The sequence below is a fragment of the Haliotis rufescens genome, unplaced genomic scaffold, assembly GCF_023055435.1.
Source record: "Haliotis rufescens isolate VD_foot unplaced genomic scaffold, xgHalRufe1.0.p SCAF_48, whole genome shotgun sequence".
Taxonomy (NCBI): Eukaryota; Metazoa; Mollusca; class Gastropoda; order Lepetellida; family Haliotidae; genus Haliotis; species Haliotis rufescens.
Genome location: NW_025964201.1, coordinates 1,714,716 through 1,735,789, shown reverse-complemented (window position 1 = coordinate 1,735,789; position 21,074 = coordinate 1,714,716). Strand labels below are relative to the sequence as shown.

The 21,074-nt window shown below is 49.6% G+C and overlaps 1 protein-coding gene and 1 pseudogene across 1 annotated transcript; both read right to left on the bottom strand.

Annotated features, from left to right (window-relative positions):
• Positions 1-11,404: 11,404 nt before the first annotated feature.
• LOC124117668 (DNA-directed RNA polymerase II subunit RPB1-like) lies at positions 11,405-13,174 on the bottom strand. The gene is made up of 2 exons (XM_046479654.2): positions 13,105-13,174; positions 11,405-11,730 (listed from the first exon to the last, which is right to left on the bottom strand). The coding sequence occupies exons 1-2, from the start codon at positions 13,172-13,174 to the stop codon at positions 11,405-11,407; spliced, it is 396 nt and encodes a 131-aa protein (XP_046335610.1).
• An 873-nt stretch (positions 13,175-14,047) lies between these two features.
• The window catches only part of LOC124117642, an 85,383-nt pseudogene continuing 78,356 nt past the window's right edge, over positions 14,048-21,074 (bottom strand).

Genomic DNA, 21,074 nt, shown 5'->3' with positions numbered 1-21,074 from the left:
TAAAGGGGTGAGCTAACTAACCCAAACCTCACCACCCGAAGATTGTAAAGGGGTGAGCTAACTAACCCAAACCTCACCACCCGAAGATTGTAAAGGGGTGAGTTAACTAACCCAAACCTCACCACCAGAAGATCGTAAAGGGGTGCTTGATCCTTAAGGGGTACTTAGAGGGTACCCTTACGAACATCAATCGGAGTTTGATCAGAAAGGGGTGCTTAATATTTGCAGATGGGCTTAGGTAAACAACAGACTTACTGCATAAAGCACTCAGTGGAAAGACTCATTCGAACTTGAGACAAAACCCATCACTCCAGAGGTACATAACAACTTTCAGTTGGCCATATTTACCTACAAATACATCTACAGTGAGTGGGTGTCTGGGTGAGTGAGTTGGATATAAGGCAGCTTTTAACAGTATTCCAGTCATATCACGGCGTGTCAGCTTAATGTGGGAGGAAAGCCCGAAGTGATGCAGGTCTCAGACGTTAACCACTTCGGTGAAACCCACGAGCATGGGTATGGTGCTGACAAACCTAGAAACATAATCGGGGCAAACAGGGATTCGAACCCACAATCATGGGTTTCTGGCGTGCCCAACGGTCGCAACTCTGCACAGCGAGTTGCGACGCCTCAGACGATTGGGCCATCCATACCCCTAATACATACAAATACATACAAATACATACAAATACTTACAAATGCATACAATTACATACAATTACAAACTGTACTTACAAGGACACAGTCGAGAAAGACATAATTTATACATGGAACCTTTCGCTAGATAAAATTTTGATCTTTACAAACATGTAAAATTACATGTACAAGAAGCCAAAGGCATAGAAACCTAGAAGTAATTACTAGTCTACATAATTATATTACTATATATATCTGGAAATTAATGCATCTCCAAATTAATATGACTGCTGCCCAAAGCCAAAAATATACTCAATAAAATGACTCTCCCCACTCCAACCCTAGTGGACTGATACACATCCTCACCTTACTCTAACCTTACCTTAATTGAACCAAACAGCAAATATAACCCCTTAGTACCACTGAATAGAGCACTTCCGTAAAAACAACACACAGTTTATATGTTTACTCTGTTGACTGGCATTAAGGAAGTTTAAAGGCAATAAAATAACTAAACCAACAACAGTTCACTGATTGATATCCGGAGCTTGACAGGAGTGGGTACAATTCTTGACCCCAGCACTGATAGCTCACTGGATGCCTGTTGTGTAATTCCTATTCTTTGAATGACGTTGTTATATACTTGTTACAACTGCTGCTCAATAAACAGTGTTTGTGTATATATTCAAGTGGGTATTTCCGCTATCCAAAGTGTGCAGTGAGGCCGTCTTATTGTTGCTAGTCATTTGGAGACATAAGTGTGAAGCTAATTAAAGCAAGCAAAGACCACTCACATTTTTCGAATTTAATTCACGCTCGTGTTAATTTCAAGATCTACAGTATGCCTGCCAAAAAGCCAGTCCACCTACCTTTCGCTGCAGCGTGAGAAGTAGGTCAATATCAGCAGCAGTGATTTCCCCCCTGCCCTCTCGGAGACAGGGCACCGGCACTTCAGGACCAATCTTCGTCACCATCGTCATCAGTTCCATCGCTCTACTTTGACTCCCTTCACTCACAGTGTAGGAGGACAGTGTTTCACTCACGTCCATATGTTCAAATTCAGGAAGTTTCCCTTCTAGACTCGCTTTTTTGCATCTTTTTTTTCTACGATAGGCTGGATAGGCTGCCATCGATTCCTCAGATATGTCAAGATAGGTGTCCTTCTTGAAAAGTGCAGCTGATGTGGCTATGCTTTGTCTTGGTGCAGAATCTTCTTGTACTTCACGTTGACGGGCGGTTACTTTCTTCTTTAGGGCAGCCCTAATCATCATTGGCGTCGGAGCCTTGTCAAATCCAAGTGAGAATTTTTGGTTTGATTGCTGCACTACTGGGGTCAAATCTCTGTCCGGAGACACCCTCGTGTCAGCAGAACGACACTTACTGTGGAATGATAAGGAATGTGAAGTAATATAAGGAATGTAAGGAAAACCACAAGCCTGGAACACCATATCAGACCAAAAATGGCAGTGAAGACAAATAAAACAACAGAAGACTAAACAGACATGCTGGGTGGGTGTCAATGAGAGGTGTGTGTACCTGGGGGGTGTACCTGGGGGATGTACCTGGGGGATGTACCTGGGGAATGTACCTGGGGGTGTACTTAGGGGGTGTACCTTGGGGATGTACCTGGGGGATGTACCTGGGGGTGTACTTAGAGGGTTTACCTTGGGGATGTACCTGGGGGATGTACCTGGGGGATGTACCTGGGGAATGTACCTGGGGGTGTACTTAGGGGGTGTACCTGGGGGTGTACTTAGAGGGTTTACCTTGGGGATGTACCTGGGGGATGTACCTTGGGGATGTACCTGGGGGATGTACCTGGGGGATGTACCTGGGGGTGTACCTGGGGGTGTACCTGGGGGGTGTACCTGGGGGTGTACCTGGGGGTGTACCTGGGGGGTGTACCTGGGGGATGTACCTGGGGGATGTACCTGGGGGTGTACCTGGGGGGTGTACCTTGGGGATGTACCTGGGGGATGTACCTTGGGGATGTACCTGGGGGATGTACCTGGGGGATGTACCTGGGGGTGTACTTAGGGGGTGTACCTGGGGGATGTACCTGGGGGATGTACCTGGGGGTGTACTTAGGGGATGTACCTGGGGGTGTACTTAGGGGGTGTACTTAGAGGGTTTACCTTGGGGATGTACCTGGGGGATGTACCTGGGGGATGTACCTGGGGGATGTACCTGGGGGATGTACTTGGGGGATGTACCTGGGGGATGTACCTGGGGGATGTACTTGGGGGATGTACTTGGGGGATGTACCTGGGGGATGTACCTGGGGGATGTACCTGGGGGATGTACTTGGGGGATGTACCTGGGGGATGTACCTGGGGGATGTACTTGGGGGATGTACCTGGGGGATGTACCTGGGGGATGTACCTGGGGGATGTACTTGGGGGATGTACTTGGGGGATGTACCTGGGGGATGTACTTGGGGGATGTACCTGGGGGATGTACTTGGGGGATGTACTTGGGGGATGTACTTGGGGGATGTACCTGGGGGATGTACTTGGGGGATGTACTTGGGGGATGTACTTGGGGGATGTACTTGGGGGATGTACTTGGGGGATGTACTTGGGGGATGTACCTGGGGGATGTACCTGGGGGATGTACTTGGGGGATGTACTTGGGGGATGTACCTGGGGGATGTACTTGGGGGATGTACTTGGGGGATGTACCTGGGGGATGTACCTGGGGATGTACTTGGGGGATGTACTTGGGGGATGTACCTGGGGGATGTACTTGGGGGATGTACCTGGGGGATGTACTTGGGGGATGTACCTGGGGGATGTACTTGGGGGATGTACTTGGGGGATGTACTTGGGGGATGTACCTGGGGGATGTACCTGGGGGATGTACTTGGGGGATGTACCTGGGGGATGTACCTGGGGGATGTACTTGGGGGATGTACCTGGGGGATGTACTTGGGGGATGTACTTGGGGGATGTACCTGGGGGATGTACTTGGGGGATGTACTTGGGGGATGTACCTGGGGGATGTACCTGGGGGATGTACTTGGGGGATGTACCTGGGGGATGTACCTGGGGGATGTACTTGGGGGATGTACCTGGGGGATGTACCTGGGGGATGTCAGTGTGTACCTGGGGGATGTCAGTGTGTACCTGGGGGATGTCAGTGTGTACCTGGGGGATGTCAGTGTGTACCTGGGGGATGGCAGTGTGTACCTGTGGGATGGCAGTGTGTACCTGGGGGATGTCAGTGTGTACCTGGGGGATGTCAGTGTGTACCTGGGGGATGTACCTGGGGGATGTCAGTGTGTACCTGGGGGATGTACCTGGGGGATGTCAGTGTGTACCTGGGGGATGTCAGTGTGTACCTGTGGGTTGTCAGTGTGTACCTGGGGGATGTCAGTGTGTACCTGGGGGATGTCAGTTTGTACCTCGGGGATGTCAGTGTGTACCTTGGGGATGTCAATGTGTACCTGGGGGATGTCAGTGGGTACCTGGGGGATGTCAATGTGTACCTGGTACGTTCTGTTTCTTTCTCCTTCGGGGCAACCTTGCATTGGAATCCGCGTTGGCTTGAAGCCTGTGTCCCAATCCCTGGCTCCCTAGCCTTGTCATATCGGACTCCTCTCCGTCCTACTTTTTGAACCGAGGCTTTCTCTTTTAATTGCTGCACTACTGGCGTCAAATCTCTGTCCGGAGACACCCTCGTGTCAGCAGAACGATAGCTACTGTGGAATGATAAGGAATGTGAAGTAATATAAGGATTGTAAGGAAAACCACAAGCCTGGAACACCATATCAGACCAAAAAGGGCAGTGAATACAAATAAAACAACAGAAGACTAAACAGACATGCTGACATTACATTACACACTGATATATACTGAACAACAAAAATTACTGTGACATTTAACAAGATTTATTGCAAAGTTATGTTTTTTACCAATCTGAAACAATTTTGGTTTGGAACAGATAAAAGACTCCTGTAAGTGTTCAAATGGTTTAATTTGCCATACTGACTTCAGAAAATATGTGATTTCATAAAAAACATGAACATGCCAAAATGTCAATTTACAAATCAATAGCATGTGTGTCCACCTCTGGTTGCGATGTAAGCAACACATCTTCTTCTCATGGAATGGACCAGGCGTCGCACAAAGTCCTGTGGGATATCTGTCCATATCTGCTGGAGCATGTTTTGAAGTTCCTGGAGTGTCTGTGGAACACGTGGTTGACGTCGAAGGCGCCGATCCATCTCATCCCACATGTGCTCGATCAGGGGAGCAAGCCGGCCAGGGGATGACATTCACGTTGTTTTGTTGAAGAGAATCCTGAACAAGTCGAGCAATATGAGGCCGAGCTAGTCATGTTGAAAGATAATGCCTGGGCCATGACGACGCAAAAACGGTAGAACAACAGGGCCGATGATCTCGTCGCGGTAGCGCTGTCGCTCTTCCACTATCAAACGGGTCCTCTGTTTTGCTGTAATCCTACCCCATACCATAGCGCTGCCGCCCCCGAACCGATCTTCTTCCATGACACAAAGATTGACGTAACGTTCACCTCAACGTTGGCACACTCAAATACGTCCATCGCTGTGGCTGAGGTAAAAACGAGACGTCAGTGAATAGAATTTGTCCCCACTGCATGGCCGTCCAGTGTAGATGCTGTCTGCACCACTGTAGACATGCTTGACAGTGGTTTCCTGTCAAAATGGAATGTCTGGCGGGTCTTCTGGCGATAATCCCTGCACATCTGAGGCGACGACGTAGGGTTTGTGAAGATATTCGTCGAAGGCCAGGGATGCTTCTTGCAGTCACTGCTGCTCGCTGGAATCGATTTCGTAGGTGTGTTGTTCGAATCCAGTTGTCTTGATGATTATTGGTTATGCGTGGCCTGCCACTCCGAGGATGGTTTCTGACTGCATTCGTCTGTTGCCAACGTTGCCATTAACACCAAATAGTGTTTCTGTGGATGTTAAATTGCCATGCAACATCACGTTGACTCGATCCTGCTTCAAGCATACCAATGGCTCGCAGATGCTCATTTTCGGACAGGCGCAGCATTTCGTAATGTTGAATAATTGCGTAATTTTGTTGTTTTTCTGAGTGGTTGTTGTCAGCACGATGCTAAACAATACATATGGAATCCCGTTAATGCACATGTTTTTATACCCATTCTTGGGTAGTGAAATGCATGGGGCTTGCATAATAGTCAACTTTTGCATGGAATGCATGCTTTTCTGTAGCAGTTGCATTTTTGTGACTTCATTCCATACATGTACTACAATATTGAAAACCAAACTTTACTTGTTTGAAAAATACACTAAAATATTGGTGTCACAGGAACTTTTGTTGTTGAGTATATGTACAGACTGCAGGACAAGGCGTGGCAGACATCACAAAACACAAACATATAGCATTTGTTATTGTTAGTCATTTCAAATTCCATAAAATGATCCGAGCACAAAAGTTTGAGCAATGGGTGAAATTTAATTGTTTAAGATGACAGCCATATTTGTGTTGAATCCAAATCTTGTGAGCGTAGTTCAGACATGCTACTGCATATGTAATGTGTTAGCTTCACAGGAGGTGTCAAAGATGAAGTAGCTCCAGAAAAATGTGTCAGTGAGGGGTAGGTGTCGGCAAGGGGTGGGTGGGTGTCTGCATGGGGTGGGTGATGTCGGTAAGGGGTGGGTGGGTGTCAATGAGGGATGGGTGTGAGGAGTGGGTGTCAGTGTGGGATGGGTGGGTGTCAGTGAGGGGTGGGTGAGTGTCAGTGATTTGTGAGATACAGTGAGGGGTGGGGGGGTGTCAATGAGAGGAGGGTGGGTGTCAGTGAGGGATGGGTGGGTGTCAGTGAGGGATGGGTGGGTGTCAGTGAGAGGTGGGTGGGTGTCAGTGAGGTGTGAGCTACAGTGAGGGTTGGGTGGGTGTCAGTGAGGGGTGGGTGGGTGTCTGTGAGGGGTGGGTGGCAGCGACGGGTTGGTGATGTCAGTGAGAGGTGGGTGGGTGTCTGTGAGGGGTGGGTGGGTGTCAGTGAGGGGTGGGTGTGAGGGGTGGGTGTCAGTGTGGGATGGGTGGGTGTCAGTGAGGGGTGGGTGTGAGGGGTGGGTGTCAGTGTGGGATGGGTAGGTGTCAGTGAGGGGTGGGTGGGTGTCAGTGTGGGGTGGGGGGGTGTCAATGAGAGGAGGGTGGGTGTCAGTGAGGGATTGGTGGGTGTCAGTGAGGGTTGGGTGGGTGTCAGTGAGGGGTGGGTGGGTGTCTGTGAGGGGTGGCAGGCAGCGACGGGTTGGTGATGTCAGTGAGGGGTGGGTGGGTGTCTGTGAGGGGTGGGTGTCAATGAGGGGTGGGTGTGAGGGGTGGGTGTCAGTGTGGGATGGGTGGGTGTCAGTGAGGGGTGGGTGTGAGGGGTGGGTGTCAGTGTGGGATGGGTAGGTGTCAGTGAGGGGTGGGTGGGTGTCAGTGTGGGGTGGGGGGGGTGTCAATGAGAGGAGGGCGGGTGTCAGTGAGGGATTGGTGGGTGTCAGTGAGGGGTGGGTGGGTGTCAGTGAGAGGTGGGTGGGTGTCAGTGAGAGGTGGGTGGGTGTCAGTAAGGTGTGAGCTACAGTGAGGTGTGGGTAGGTGTCAGTGAGGGGTGGGTGGGTGTCAGTAAGGTGTGAGCTACAGTGAGGGTGGGTAGGTGTCAGTGAGGGGTGGGTGGGTGTCAGTGAGGGGTGGGTGATGTCGGTAAGGGATGGGTGGGTGTCAGTGAGAGGTGGGTGGGTGTCAGTGAGGGGTGGGTGGGTGTCAGTGAGGGGTGGGTGATGTCGGTAAGGGATGGGTGGGTGTCAGTGAGAGGTGGGTGGGTGTCAGTGAGGTGTGAGCTACATTGAGGGTTGGGTGGGTGTCAGTGAGGGGTGGGTGGGTGTCTGTGAGGGGTGGGTGGCAGCGACGGGTTGGTGATGTCAGTGAGGGGTGGGTGGGTGTCTGTGAGGGGTGGGTGTCAATGAGGGATGGGTGTGAGGGGTGGGTGTCAGTGTGGGACGGGTGGGTGTCAGTGAGGGGTGGGTGTGAGGGGTGGGTGTCAGTGTGGGATGGGTAGGTGTCAGTGAGGGGTGGGTGGGTGTCAGTGTGGGGTGGGGGGGGTGTCAATGAGAGGAGGGTGGGTGTCAGTGAGGGATTGGTGGGTGTCAGTGAGGGATGGGTGGGTGTCAGTGAGAGGTGGGTGGGTGTCAGTGAGGTGTGAGCTACAGTGAGGGTTGGGTGGGTGTCAGTGAGGGGTGGGTGGGTGTCTGTGAGGGGTGGGTGGCAGCGACGGGTTGGTGATGTCAGTGAGGGGTGGGTGGGTGTCTGTGAGGGGTGGGTGGGTGTCAGTGAGGGGTGGGTGTGAGGGGTGGGTGTCAGTGTGGGATGGGTGGGTGTCAGTGAGGGGTGGGTGTGAGGGGTGGGTGTCAGTGTGGGATGGGTAGGTGTCAGTGAGGGGTGGGTGGGTGTCAGTGTGGGGTGGGGGGGTGTCAATGAGAGGAGGGTGGGTGTCAGTGAGGGATTGGTGGGTGTCAGTGAGGGTTGGGTGGGTGTCAGTGAGGGGTGGGTGGGTGTCTGTGAGGGGTGGGTGGCAGCGACGGGTTGGTGATGTCAGTGAGGGGTGGGTGGGTGTCTGTGAGGGGTGGGTGGGTGTCAGTAAGGTGTGAGCTACAGTGAGGGTGGGTAGGTGTCAGTGAGGGGTGGGTGGGTGTCAGTGAGGGGTGGGTGATGTCGGTAAGGGATGGGTGGGTGTCAGTGAGAGGTGGGTGGGTGTCAGTGAGGTGTGAGCTACAGTGAGGGTTGGGTGGGTGTCAGTGAGGGGTGGGTGGGTGTCTGTGAGGGGTGGGTGGCAGCGACGGGTTGGTGATGTCAGTGAGGGGTGGGTGGGTGTCTGTGAGGGGTGGGTGTCAATGAGGGATGGGTGTGAGGGGTGGGTGTCAGTGTGGGACGGGTAGGTGTCAGTGAGGGGTGGGTGTGAGGGGTGGGTGTCAGTGTGGGATGGGTAGGTGTCAGTGAGGGGTGGGTGGGTGTCAGTGTGGGGTGGGGGGGTGTCAATGAGAGGAGGGTGGGTGTCAGTGAGGGATTGGTGGGTGTCAGTGAGGGATGGGTGGGTGTCAGTGAGAGGTGGGTGGGTGTCAGTGAGAGGTGGATGGGTGTCAGTAAGGTGTGAGCTACAGTGAGGGGTGGGTGGGTGTCAGTGAGGGGTGGGCGGGTGTCAGTGAGGGGTGGGTGATGTCAGTAAGGGGTCGGTGGGTGTCAGTGAGGGGTGGGTGGGTGTCTGTGAGGGGTGGGTGATGTCGGTAAGGGGTGGGTGGGTGTCAGTGAGGGGTGGGTGGGTGTCAATGAGGGATGGGTGTGAGGGGTGGGTGTCAGTGTGGGATGGGTGGGTGTCAGTGAGGGGTGGGTGGGTGTCAGTGATTTGTGAGATACAGTGAGGGGTGGGGGGGTGTCATTGAGAGGAGGGTGGGTGTCAGTGAGGGATTGGTGGGTGTCAGTGAGGGATTGCTTGGTGTCAGTGAGGGATGGGTGGGTGTCAGTGAGAGGTGGGTGGGTGTCAGTAAGGTGTGAGCTACAGTGAGGGGTGGGTGTCAGTGAGGGGTGGGTGGGTGTCAGTGAGGGGTGGGGGGGTGTCAATGAGAGGAGGGTGGGTGTCAGTGAGGGATTGGTTGGTGTCAGTGAGGGATGGGGGGGTGTCAGTGAGGGGTGGGTGGGTGTCAGTGAGGGGTGGGTGTCAGTGAGGGGTGGGTGGCAGCGAGGGGAGGGTTGGTGTCAGTGAGGGGTGGGTGTCTGTGAGGGGTGGGTGGCAGCGAGGGGAGGGTTGGTGTCAGTGAGGGGTGGGTGGCAGCGAGGGGTGGGTGGGTGTCAGTGAGGGGTGTGTGTCAGTGAGGGGTGGGTGTCAGTGAGAGGAGGGTGGGTGTCAGTGAGGGATGGGTTGGTGTCAGTGACGGGTGGGTGTCAGTGAGGGGTGGGTGGCAGTGACGGGTGGGTGGCAGTGAGGGGTGGGTGGCAGTGAGGGGTGGTCGGGTGTCAGTGAGGGGTGGGTGTCAGTGAGGGGTGGGTGGCAGCGAGGGGTGGTCGGGTGTCAGTGAGGGGTGGGTGGCAGTGAGAGGAGGGTGGGTGTCAGTGAGGGATGGGTTGGTGTCAGTGACGGGTGGGTGTCAGCGAGGGGTGGGTGAGTCTCAGTGAAGGGTGGATAGGTGTCAGTGAACAGCATGGGGAATTACCCTTTTGGTTTTGGTGTGAGCTACAGTGAGGGGTGGGTAGGTGTCAGTGAGGGGTGGGTGGGTGTCAGTAAGGTGTGAGCTACAGTGAGGGGTGGGTAGGTGTCAGTGAGGGGTGGGTGGGTGTCAGTGAGGGGTGGGTGATGTCCGTAAGGGGTGGGTGGGTGTCAGTGAGAGGTGGGTGGGTGTCAGTGAGGTGTGAGCTACAGTGAGGGTTGGGTGGGTGGCAGTGAGGGGTGGGTGGCAGCGACGGGTTGGTGATGTCAGTGAGGGGTGGGTGGGTGTCTGTGAGGGGTGGGTGTCAATGAGGGGTGGGTGTGATGGGTGGGTGTCAGTGTGGGATGGGTGGATGTCAGTGAGGGGTGGGTGTGAGGGGTGGGTGTCAGTGTGGGATGGGTAGGTGTCAGTGAGGGGTGGATGGGTGTCAGTGTGGGGTGGGGGGGTGTCAATGAGAGGAGGGTGGGTGTCAGTGAGGGATTGGTGGGTGTCAGTGAGGGATGGGTGGGTGTCAGTGAGAGGTGGGTGTGTGTCAGTGAGAGGTGGGTGGGTGTCAGTAAGGTGTGAGCTACAGTGAGGGGTGGGTGGGTGTCAGTGAGGGGTGGGTGATGTCAGTAAGGGGTCGGTGGGTGTCAGTGAGGGGTGGGTGGGTGTCTGTGAGGGGTGGGTGATGTCGGTAAGGGGTGGGTGGGTGTCAGTGAGGGGTGGGTGGGTGTCAATGAGGGATGGGTGTGAGGGGTGGGTGTCAGTGTGGGATGGGTGGGTGTCAGTGAGGGGTGGGTGGGTGTCAGTGATTTGTGAGATACAGTGAGGGGTGGGGGGGTGTCAATGAGAGGAGGGTGGGTGTCAGTGAGGGATTGGTGGGTGTCAGTGAGGGATTGCTTGGTGTCAGTGAGGGATGGGTGGGTGTCAGTGAGAGGTGGGTGGGTGTCAGTAAGGTGTGAGCTACAGTGAGGGGTGGGTGTCAATGAGAGGAGGGTGTCAATGAGAGGAGGGTGGGTGTCAGTGAGGGATTGGTTGGTGTCAGTGAGGGATGGGTGGGTGTCAGTGAGGGGTGGGTGGGTGTCAGTGAGGGGTGGGTGTCAGTGAGGGGTGGGTGGCAGCGAGGGGAGGGTTGGTGTCAGTGAGGGGTGGGTGTCTGTGAGGGGTGGGTGGCAGCGAGCGGAGGGTTGGTGTCAGTGAGGGGTGGGTGGCAGAGAGGGGTGGGTGGGTGTCAGTGAGGGGTGGGTGGCAGCGAGGGGAGGGTTGGTGTCAGTGAGGGGTGTGTGTCAGTGAGGGGTGGGTGTCAGTGAGAGGAGGGTGGGTGTCAGTGAGGGATGGGTTGGTGTCAGTGACGGGTCGGTGTCAGTGAGGGGTGGGTGGCAGTGAGGGGTGGTCGGGTGTCAGTGAGGGATGGGTGTCAGTGAGGGGTGGGTGTCAGCGAGGGGTGGTCGGGTGTCAGTGAGGGGTGGGTGGCAGTGAGAGGAGGGTGGGTGTCAGTGAGGGATGGGTTGGTGTCAGTGATGGGTGGGTGTCAGCGAGGGGTGGGTGAGTCTCAGTGAATGGTTGATGGGTGTCAGTGAACAGCATGGTGAATTACCCTTTTGGTCTTGGTGAGTAGCTAGGGGATGTCGGTGAGTAGCTTGGTGCTGTCGGCGAGTAGCCTGGTGCTGTCGGTGAGTAGCTTGGTGCTGTCGGCGAGTAGCTTGGTGCTGTCGGTGAGTAGCCTGGTGCTGTCGGTGAGTAGCTAGGGGATGTTGGTGAGTAGCTTGGTGCTGTCGGTGAGTAGCTAGGGGATGTCGGTGAGTAGCGTGGTGCTGTCGGTGAGTAGCCTGGTGCTGTCGGTGAGTACCTGGCTGATGATTCATACAGGCTGTAGCCAGGTGATCTTGCCTCATCTGATGAAGCAGGCATCAGGATCTCTAAAAAATACCACAGCACAATCTTGAATCAACATTTAAATGAGATCATTAAACTATTAGTCTGTTGCTGTATGCAGCTGTTAATTAATAATCACATGAAACTGCAGCTCACCTGGACATGTAAACTGTCAACAAACACAACCACACATTACATTATCTCTGCACAGACAGCGGAGACTCTACGGATCGTGTAATCATTAACTAATAGACTGGTTCCTGACAGCATTTGCTTGGCATCATCTTAGCGGTTTGAAAAAATAGGTTGAGTGTTGTTTAGTCACCTCTGCTTGGGAATTGCCTCACATGTTGATTTTGTCGAGATTGATAATGAACTATCTTCTGCATAAACATCTACAGCCATCAAGGGGTACCCGGTAGTTCTACAGCTGTCAGGTGTACCCGGTAGTTCTACAGCCGTCAGGTGTACCGGGTAGTTCTACAGCCATCAGGTGTACCCGGTAGTTCCACAGCCATCAGGGGTACCCGGTAGTTCTACAGCCATCAGGTGTACCCGGTAGTTCTACAGCCATCAGGTGTACCCGGTAGTTCTACAGCCATCAGGTGTACCGGGTAGTTCTACAGCCATCAGGGGTACCCGGTAGTTCTACAGCCGTCAGGTGTACCCGGTAGTTCTACAGCCGTCAGGTGTACCCGGTAGTTCCTGAACAACGTGAATGGTGCAGTGGCATGACGTTTGTGACATGCTCCCTTGTGTCAAGAAGTGCTTAACCTTTGACCTCTATTAAAACTGCAATGTGTCGGTGATTATGACAATGTCATACCAGACATTGGCAAGTAGGACATGAACGCCATACAATGTCCATTATAACCTCCACTACAGGAAGAGACTGGGACACCAGCTAGCTGCTGCTTACAGTAGGGTGTAGGTAGAGCTGGGAGAACGCCATACAATGTCCATTATAACCTCCACTACAGGAAGAGACGCGGACACTAGCTAGTTGCTGTTCGCAGTTCTTTCTGACTACTACGCCTATTCCTTCTGACTTTTATATGTTTGAATAAAAAAAACTTTAGTCAACATCAGTGTATGCACCAGATCGTTTAATAGGTGTATCTAAACATATTTTGCCAGGGCTACGGTCAAACTTTTCTCAGTTGGACAGTTTGTACCTTCCTCTAGAGAGGTATCCGGGTAGGGTCGGGGAGTGGAGGGGTGGGTACCCGGGTAGTAAATCTGGACTCGTACCAGCCCTAGCAGAGTTTGAGTTTGATTTTATGCCACTTTTAGCAATATTCCAGGAATACCATGGGGGGGGGGGGACACCAGAAATGGGTTCCACACATTGTACCCGTGTCGGGAATCGAACCAGGGTTTTTAGGCATGATGACCTAATGCTTCAACCACTAGGCTACCTGACTGCCCCACCTTGGTTGTGAACGGAACCCTTGCATCCAAAGTTGATAGGTAAACTTGCAGAACCATGGTGGAAAACAGTTTCCTTGACACACAGTCAGCCTTAGGCTAAAGCAACAATAGTCTTGGTTCTCAGGCACCGCCCGCATCATCATAAAGTCTGCCACAAGATTCATTTCTATTTCCATTTCCAACAAAAAAATAATTAAAAGATTAGTATCCTAACACTGAAAAACAATACAATACAATATTGCACACTGTTACTTCCCTTTCCATGCGTATCTCGTGTTATGGTCATGATGCCAATAGGAGTTTGTATCCTTGTTTATGTAGGGAGGCCCTTTCCCAGGTTGATGGTACACAACTGTTTATTTGGTTTCATGCTAGTTAGAGTGAGTGAGTGAGTGAGTTGGGTTTAACGCCGCTTTTAACAGTATTCCAGTTATATCGTGGCGTGTCAGCTTAATGTGGGAGGAAAGCCAGAAGTGATGCAGGTCTCAGACGTTTACCACTTTGGTGAAACCCACGGGATTCGAACCCACAATCATAGGTTTCTGGCGTGGCCAGGGACGCAACTCTGCACAGCGAATCGCGGCGCCTTAGACGACTGGGCCACCCGTGCCCCCCCTGCTAGTTAGAACAAGCAACAACAAACAAAAAAAACACCCACCCATCCGCCTGCCCGCATTATATGTTCAAAAGTCATTGATCGAGAACCAAGTGTTTTATTGTTGTCAGCCTTGTGATTGTTTCACCAAAGTTCCTGGTTCCTGACAGCATTTGCTCAGCATCATCTGAGTGATATGAAAAGATAGGTTGAGTGTTGTTTAGTCACCTCTGCTTGGGATTGCTCCTTGATTAAATGCCTCACATGTTGCAATGCTATTGTTTTGTTCCATTTGGGGAACAAAACAAACAAAATGAAAAGGAAACAAACTAACATTGTAAATTTGATCTTCAACCTTTAATTTCATCAAAGTACAATTATTTAACTCTGACATACATGAAGAAACAAACAAACAGTGGACCACTTTACAACATAATATATATATGTATATACCATACAATATAAATATGTCTCAATCACATCATATCATATCTTAAAACAGAAATGCCAAGACACACTCACTCACTCACTCACTCACTCACATCGTCAATCTCGTTACAATCAGATCCTTGTTCCAACTACCACTCCACAATTGTCTGAGGACTTCCTATTACGGAAGAATGACCTTTCCTCCAACCAATCAGAGAGTCACTCACTAGATGAGGAAAGTGAAAGTCGGAATGTGTTTTCAAATCATGCATCCTCAAAAAGGTTAACATGGCGTGTTCTGTACCACAGTAACTGGCTGTACGACTGATTTTGTCAATTTCATCGCCTAACGCTCACCTCAATGAGATATATTTTGAAACGGAAGAGACATTCCATAGCCCATGAGAGTTAGTGAGTTTGGTTTTACGCCGCTTTCAGCAATATTCAAGCAATATGACGGCGGGGGACACCAGAAATGTGCTTCACACATTGTACCCATGTCGGGAATCTGGGTCTCAGCGTGATGAACGAACGCTTTAGCCACTAGGCTACAGGACCTCCCCCATAGCCCATGAGAAGTACTGCCATTCAATATTACCAATCTACTAGAGCTTCAAGAATTTTCCTCTATTCGGTTTTCAAACTTGTAATCAATATTTTTTTAAAGGGTTGCCTGGAATGGAAGTCACTAGTTTAAGCTCAAGAAGCTTTCTCATTGGTTAATGTCGACTTCCTGCTAGCTATGTCATTGTTCGGTCAGAGTTCACGAAAGGTCGTTCTGCAGTGACCTGTAATGGGATATCCTCAGATCTATGTGTAGGGGTAGCACACAGAGATCTAGTTTTAATGAGACTGGGTGTGGTCAAGCCAGGGATCCTTATTAGCGAGAATCTGGGACCCCTCTGCACTGATCACAGACACTGACAAATAAATATAGCAGAATAGCAACTGGTTTACTTGTGAATACATGGCTGCTGATCAAATAACATCTAACATCTTGTAACAGGGATGAATTCAGTGATCTTATATTGTGTACATAAACTAATCATTTTAATCTCATTTCAGGTTTTAGTGATCTGGCAGACGACGACTTGTCTATATATAACATGCAATCAGTTGTCAGTCCAGCTGCCTCTTGTTGTTATGGTTACTGGACAGTTCTGTGTCACAGGGCTGGTTCCTTTAGGTTTGCGGTATTAAGTCTATTTGGATTGATCTATTTTTATATCAGTATGTTTGGTGTCTAAAGAATAGCAGCACACTGCCCACCAGTTGTAGTATTGGCCAACTCAGAGGATGCCTGGCCTGCCAGCGGTTGTACTGTTACTGTCCAACATAACATCCCTTCTAGGCCATAACACAGTGGCATCATATCTTCTCCAACACTTCCATGTTCCTTTATTATTGTCCATCAGTATAGTCGTTCTTTCAACCGAATGTCCATTTGTTTTTTCCCCTACACAACTTATATTCAAGGCACTAACGTTATAACTAATGACATTACATAGTTAACAAAACAGGCACAATGCTTTTATCGAATTATATTCCAAAGGAATAAAAGGGTTTCCATGACAACAATGCTGACGATGATGTAAATGATATGCATAAAAAAAGTATATATGCTTGTGACCATACCGTACTTCATCAACAACACACAAAACATGTGTAACAGAGTTACGCATGACAAAATGAAATAATATATATTATGCAGCATATACCAAAACAAAGTACAGCAAAATTACCAAAACATCCAGAGTTCTGTGTATCCCCAAACACCAATCTAACACACCATAGTCTTTGTACTATTGTCTATCTTCTCCACGGTGTTTACAAGTTCTGGGAACAGGAGATGGAACATCCTTCCCAGTGTCTTCGTCTTCTGACGTTCTCCCAAATCACCCAACATCTTCGCTGCCGCAGTCAGCCAATCATCTGCCAGTTCCAGTGATTGACAGACGAGGGGGTGTTTTTTATCCATTGCTTTGCAAAACTGGATTCCTTGACTCAGTGATAGAAATATCTCAGACACGTCCATTTTCTGAGATATGGTTGCCAACTCGATTTTACTGGACAGAATCTTGCCCAATTCCCTTTCGCCATCTTTGAGCAGACGGTCATCTGTCAGGGGGAATAACTCTGGGCAGAGAACCTCCAAGATGACAAGGATAGTTATCACTGTAGCAACAAGATCTTGGATGTCTCCTGTGACACTTGTGCCTGCAAAAGGTTTCAAACAGAATTACAGTAACACAATTACAATAAGATGTCTACCTAAGCTGAAATCAACCTGGGTATGGTCGTAATGACAACTCGACATGCAAGGTAAGGAATCCTGTTTGAAATAGCTACAGATGCTGTGATTAGTCCATCAACTTCTTTATTGTCTAAACATATACTCACCACCAAAAGAAACATATAGAGAAGTATGTACGTAAAGAAGAGACGTTTCCAATGTGTACCACAGAACTATCAGTCAAGGGTTACTGCTGAGTTACATTATTCTTATCACAATATGCTGCATGTGATTTCCAAACTTTACATCTAGAGTCAGGGATCTATGACATCACATGTGATGCGTTCATGAGCATCCATTCACACAACATAACAGTATGTTCGTTTATGCATCGAACCAATCTAATATCTCATGAATATGAGTAATTCTTCGGTAATTGGCGGTGAGTATACATATGAGAACACACAGTGTGTGGCCTTAGTTTGTCATCATGGAAGATAATAGAAGAGTGAGTGAGTGAGTTGGGCTGAATGCTGCTTTACAGTATTCCAGTCACAGCGTGTCAGCGTAATGTGGGAGGAAAGCCTGAAGTGATGCAGGTCTTAGACGTTCACCACTTTGGTGAAATCCATGAGCACAGGTATGGTGCTGACAAACCTAGGAACATAATCGGTGTGAACCAGGATTCGAACCCACAATCCTAGGTTTATGGCGTGCTCAAGGGACACAACTCTGCACAGCGAATCGCGGCGCCTTAGTTGACTGGGTCACCTGTGCCCCCAGATAATAGAAAAATATGTTAGAATGTTGGTAATCCAAACTAATCTAATGACAGTGTGACATTGAATGTGTTCTAAATACACCCTGAACAGTATTTCACTCATATGCCAGTCAAAGAAAAGTACCACTGTAAAAAGCCCATGACTACGTGTGTCTAGCCAAGGATCGTAATCAGGGATGCAAACCCACGACCAGCAGATCCTGCTCCATTAGTGTTTTGTTTGTTTGTTGTTTAACGCCGCACTCAGCAATATTCCAGCTATATGACGGCGGTCTTTTAAATAATCAAGTCAGGGCCTGACAATCCAGTGACTGACATCATGAGCATGATCCATGCAATTGGGATACAATGACTTGCATCAACCAAGGCAGGGAGCCTGACCACCTGATCCCGTGAGTCGCCTCTTACGATAAACATACTCGCCTTTTATGGCTAGCATGGGTGGCTGAAGACCTGTTCTACCCGGGATCTTCACGGGTCTCCGGGTCAGTGAGTTGTGACACCCTACACCACTCGGCCTCATTCCACAAGTATATCACAGCCCTCGACAGACTCCCATCATAGACCAATGACAGTCGTATACAGCCTTATGATGGCATCCTGGACTGAGACCAGGTCATTTACAGGGAGCTTTGGTGAACCAGTGTACGAAGGTTCCACAATTCGCTGTGCACAGTTGCTTCCCCTTGGGCATGCCAGGAACCGAGGACCATTGGTTCGAATCTTAGATCTCGGCTTCTAGGCTTGTCAGCACCCGTGCTCATGGTTTTCACCCAAGTAGTAAATGTCTAAGACCTGCATCACTTTGGGCTTTCTTTCCACATCAAACTGACACACTGTGAAATTGCAGACAATTAAATATTCTTTTGTTTCTTTTAAGAAATATTGTATTGAAAATTCAGTTACATTATTCTCAAAACAAGACAATAAGACTCATGAACTGTTTTCGATAAGTGGAAACCATTACCTAGAGACCGAAGTCCAGCCTTCATCAACAGCTCCCTGTAGTCATGGCTACGGATGCACAAAGCTGTGTCAAGGGCACTGCTGAATCGCCATGATCCATCCTGACAAAAGACATCATCACGTAGAATGTCGCACACGGCAAGAAACGTAATGCACAAGACACATAAGAATATACTCTTCTCATAGCTGAATCAACTTGTACTGAATTATTTGTAATGACCAAGGGGACAGAGAGTGAGTTAGTGAGTGAGTATGTTTTTATGCTGTTTTTAGCAATATTCCAGCAGTATCACAGCAGGGGACACCAGAACTGGGCTTCACACATTGTACCCATGTTGGGATTCGAACCTGGGTCTTCTGCGTGACGAGCGAACACTTTAGCCACTAGGCTACCCGTCCCCCCCCCCAAGGGGACAGCTCAAGAGATGTTGGAAAAAGTCTTATTCTTTATTTGGAGGGGGGGACGATGAAAATTCTCATTAAAGTAAGATCTTAGTGTTCGCCCATCCCATTAAAGGTCACATCAGAATTCATGCAACCAATCATTTACAAGGCAGTGAAAGTGACAGTCGGAGTGTGTTTCCTAATCATGCAAACCTAAAAAATGTCAAGAGGTATGACAGATTCCGAATGCTAGACATCGTCCATCTCTTACTTTAATTGATAAACATTTGAAATGGAAGTGACTTTCATGGGTAATAATGCCATTAATACAACCTCGGCCATTCATTTGACATTACTAAAAAAAATTTTGTTCAGTTTGCAAATTTGGAATCGGTGGTATTGATCAAAGCTGAATGGAGAAATAATACCCTGGATTAAAGAGGATGCCATCAACTTGACGCCCACTCACCTGATTCTGTAGTCGGATGATGATCTGGATATTGTCTTGAGGTATGGGGGCCATGTAGTGAGATGAAGCAGTGGTCACATGATCCCCGAGTTCAAGTCCTGGTGGTGCCGCCCCTCCAACCCCATCTCCGAACCCTGTGGTGCTGCCACACATCAGACTGCTAGACGGAGATTGGAAGCTGACTGACATCTTTTCTTCATGGGAATCATGAGTGATGCTACTGAGGCCTTTTGTCTCGTGAGCCACATGCATCACCTGGTCAGCACTGGATACTTGGGATGTCCTGTTAATCCCTTGTGACTGGGGAAACAGCTGAGGCGCCATGGGTGCGAAGGGACTAGGTCCCTGGGATATTCCAGAGACCACAAATTCTGCAGAGTGTTTGTTTACTTTCCTAGTCACTCCAACCGCCACTGGTGGCTTGCATATAGTTCTCGGGAAACCTGGACTAACAGATGGGGCTCCACCTCCTCCTCCAAATATTAATGGCATTCCATCAAAGACGGGATGAGACGGGGCTGGAACATCGGCCACAGGTATCGCATCTGGATGGGGCAGTTGTTGCTGCTGCTGTTGCTGCCGCTGTTGCTGCTGCTGTTGCTGCTGCTGTTGCTGTGGCATTCCAAAACAACTACTCTGATATGTTTGTCGCATTGCATACATTGTTCCAAACAGGGAACTACTTTTCTCAGGAGATGGATAAGCAAATATTGGATGAATAGGTGAATCCTGGAATCCTGGGGGTTTCTGCTTGAAGCTGTCTGTGTGAGATGGCACTTGCACATTACAATCAAATCCAGATCCAAATGGAGATATTTCAGCATGTTTAGACGCATCTACTGCTCCGAATGACAAACAAGTGGAGGCCGTTGTTGAACCACCAAATCCAGATCCAAATGAGGATTTTTCAGCATGTTTAGGGGCATCTACTGCTCCGAATGAGAAACCTGTTGCAGCCGTTGTTGAACCACCAAATCCAGATCCAAATGAGGATTTTTCAGCATGTTTAGGGGCATCTACTGCTCCGAATGAGAAACCTGTTGCAGCCGTTGTTGAACCACCAAATCCAGATCCAAATGAGGATTTTTCAGCATGTTTAGGGGCATCTACTGCTCCGAATGAGAAACCTGTTGCAGCCGTTGTTGAACCACCAAATCCAGATCCAAATGAGGATTTTTCAGCATGTTTAGGGGCATCTACTGCTCCGAATGAGAAACCTGTTGCAGCCGTTGTTGAACCACCAAATCCAGATCCAAATGAGGATTTTTCAGCATGTTTAGGGGCATCTACTGCTCCGAATGAGAAACCTGTTGCAGCCGTTGTTGAACCACCAAATCCAGATCCAAATGAGGATTTTTCAGCATGTTTAGGGGCATCTACTGCTCCGAATGAGAAACCTGTTGCAGCCGTTGTTGAACCACCAAATCCAGATCCAAATGAGGATTTTTCAGCATGTTTAGGGGCATCTACTGCTCCGAATGAGAAACCTGTTGCAGCCGTTGTTGAACCACCAAATCCAGATCCAAATGAGGATTTTTCAGCATGTTTAGGGGCATCTACTGCTCCGAATGAGAAACCTGTTGCAGCCGTTGTTGAACCACCAAATCCAGATCCAAATGAGGATTTTTCAGCATGTTTAGGGGCATCTACTGCTCCGAATGACAAACAAGAGGAAGCCGTTGTTGAACCACCAAATCCAGATCCAAATGAGGATTTTTCAGCATGTTTAGGGGCATCTACTGCTCCGAATGACAAACAAGAGGAAGCCGTTGTTGAACCACCAAATCCAGATCCAAATGAGGATTTTTCAGCATGTTTAGGGGCATCTACTGCTCCGAATGACAAACAAGAGGAAGCCGTTGTTGAACCACCAAATCCAGATCCAAATGAGGATTTTTCAGCATGTTTAGGGGCATCTACTGCTCCGAATGACAAACAAGTGGAAGCCGTTGTTGAACCACCAAATCCAGATCCAAATGAGGATTTTTCTGCTTCTTGTTCGAGAATGTAAGAAGTGTCGATGTCCATCGCGAAGAGATCTTCCTCTGGCTGGTCTCCCAAGAAGCCAAATGTCTTCACGTTTTCTCCAACACCTGTCGT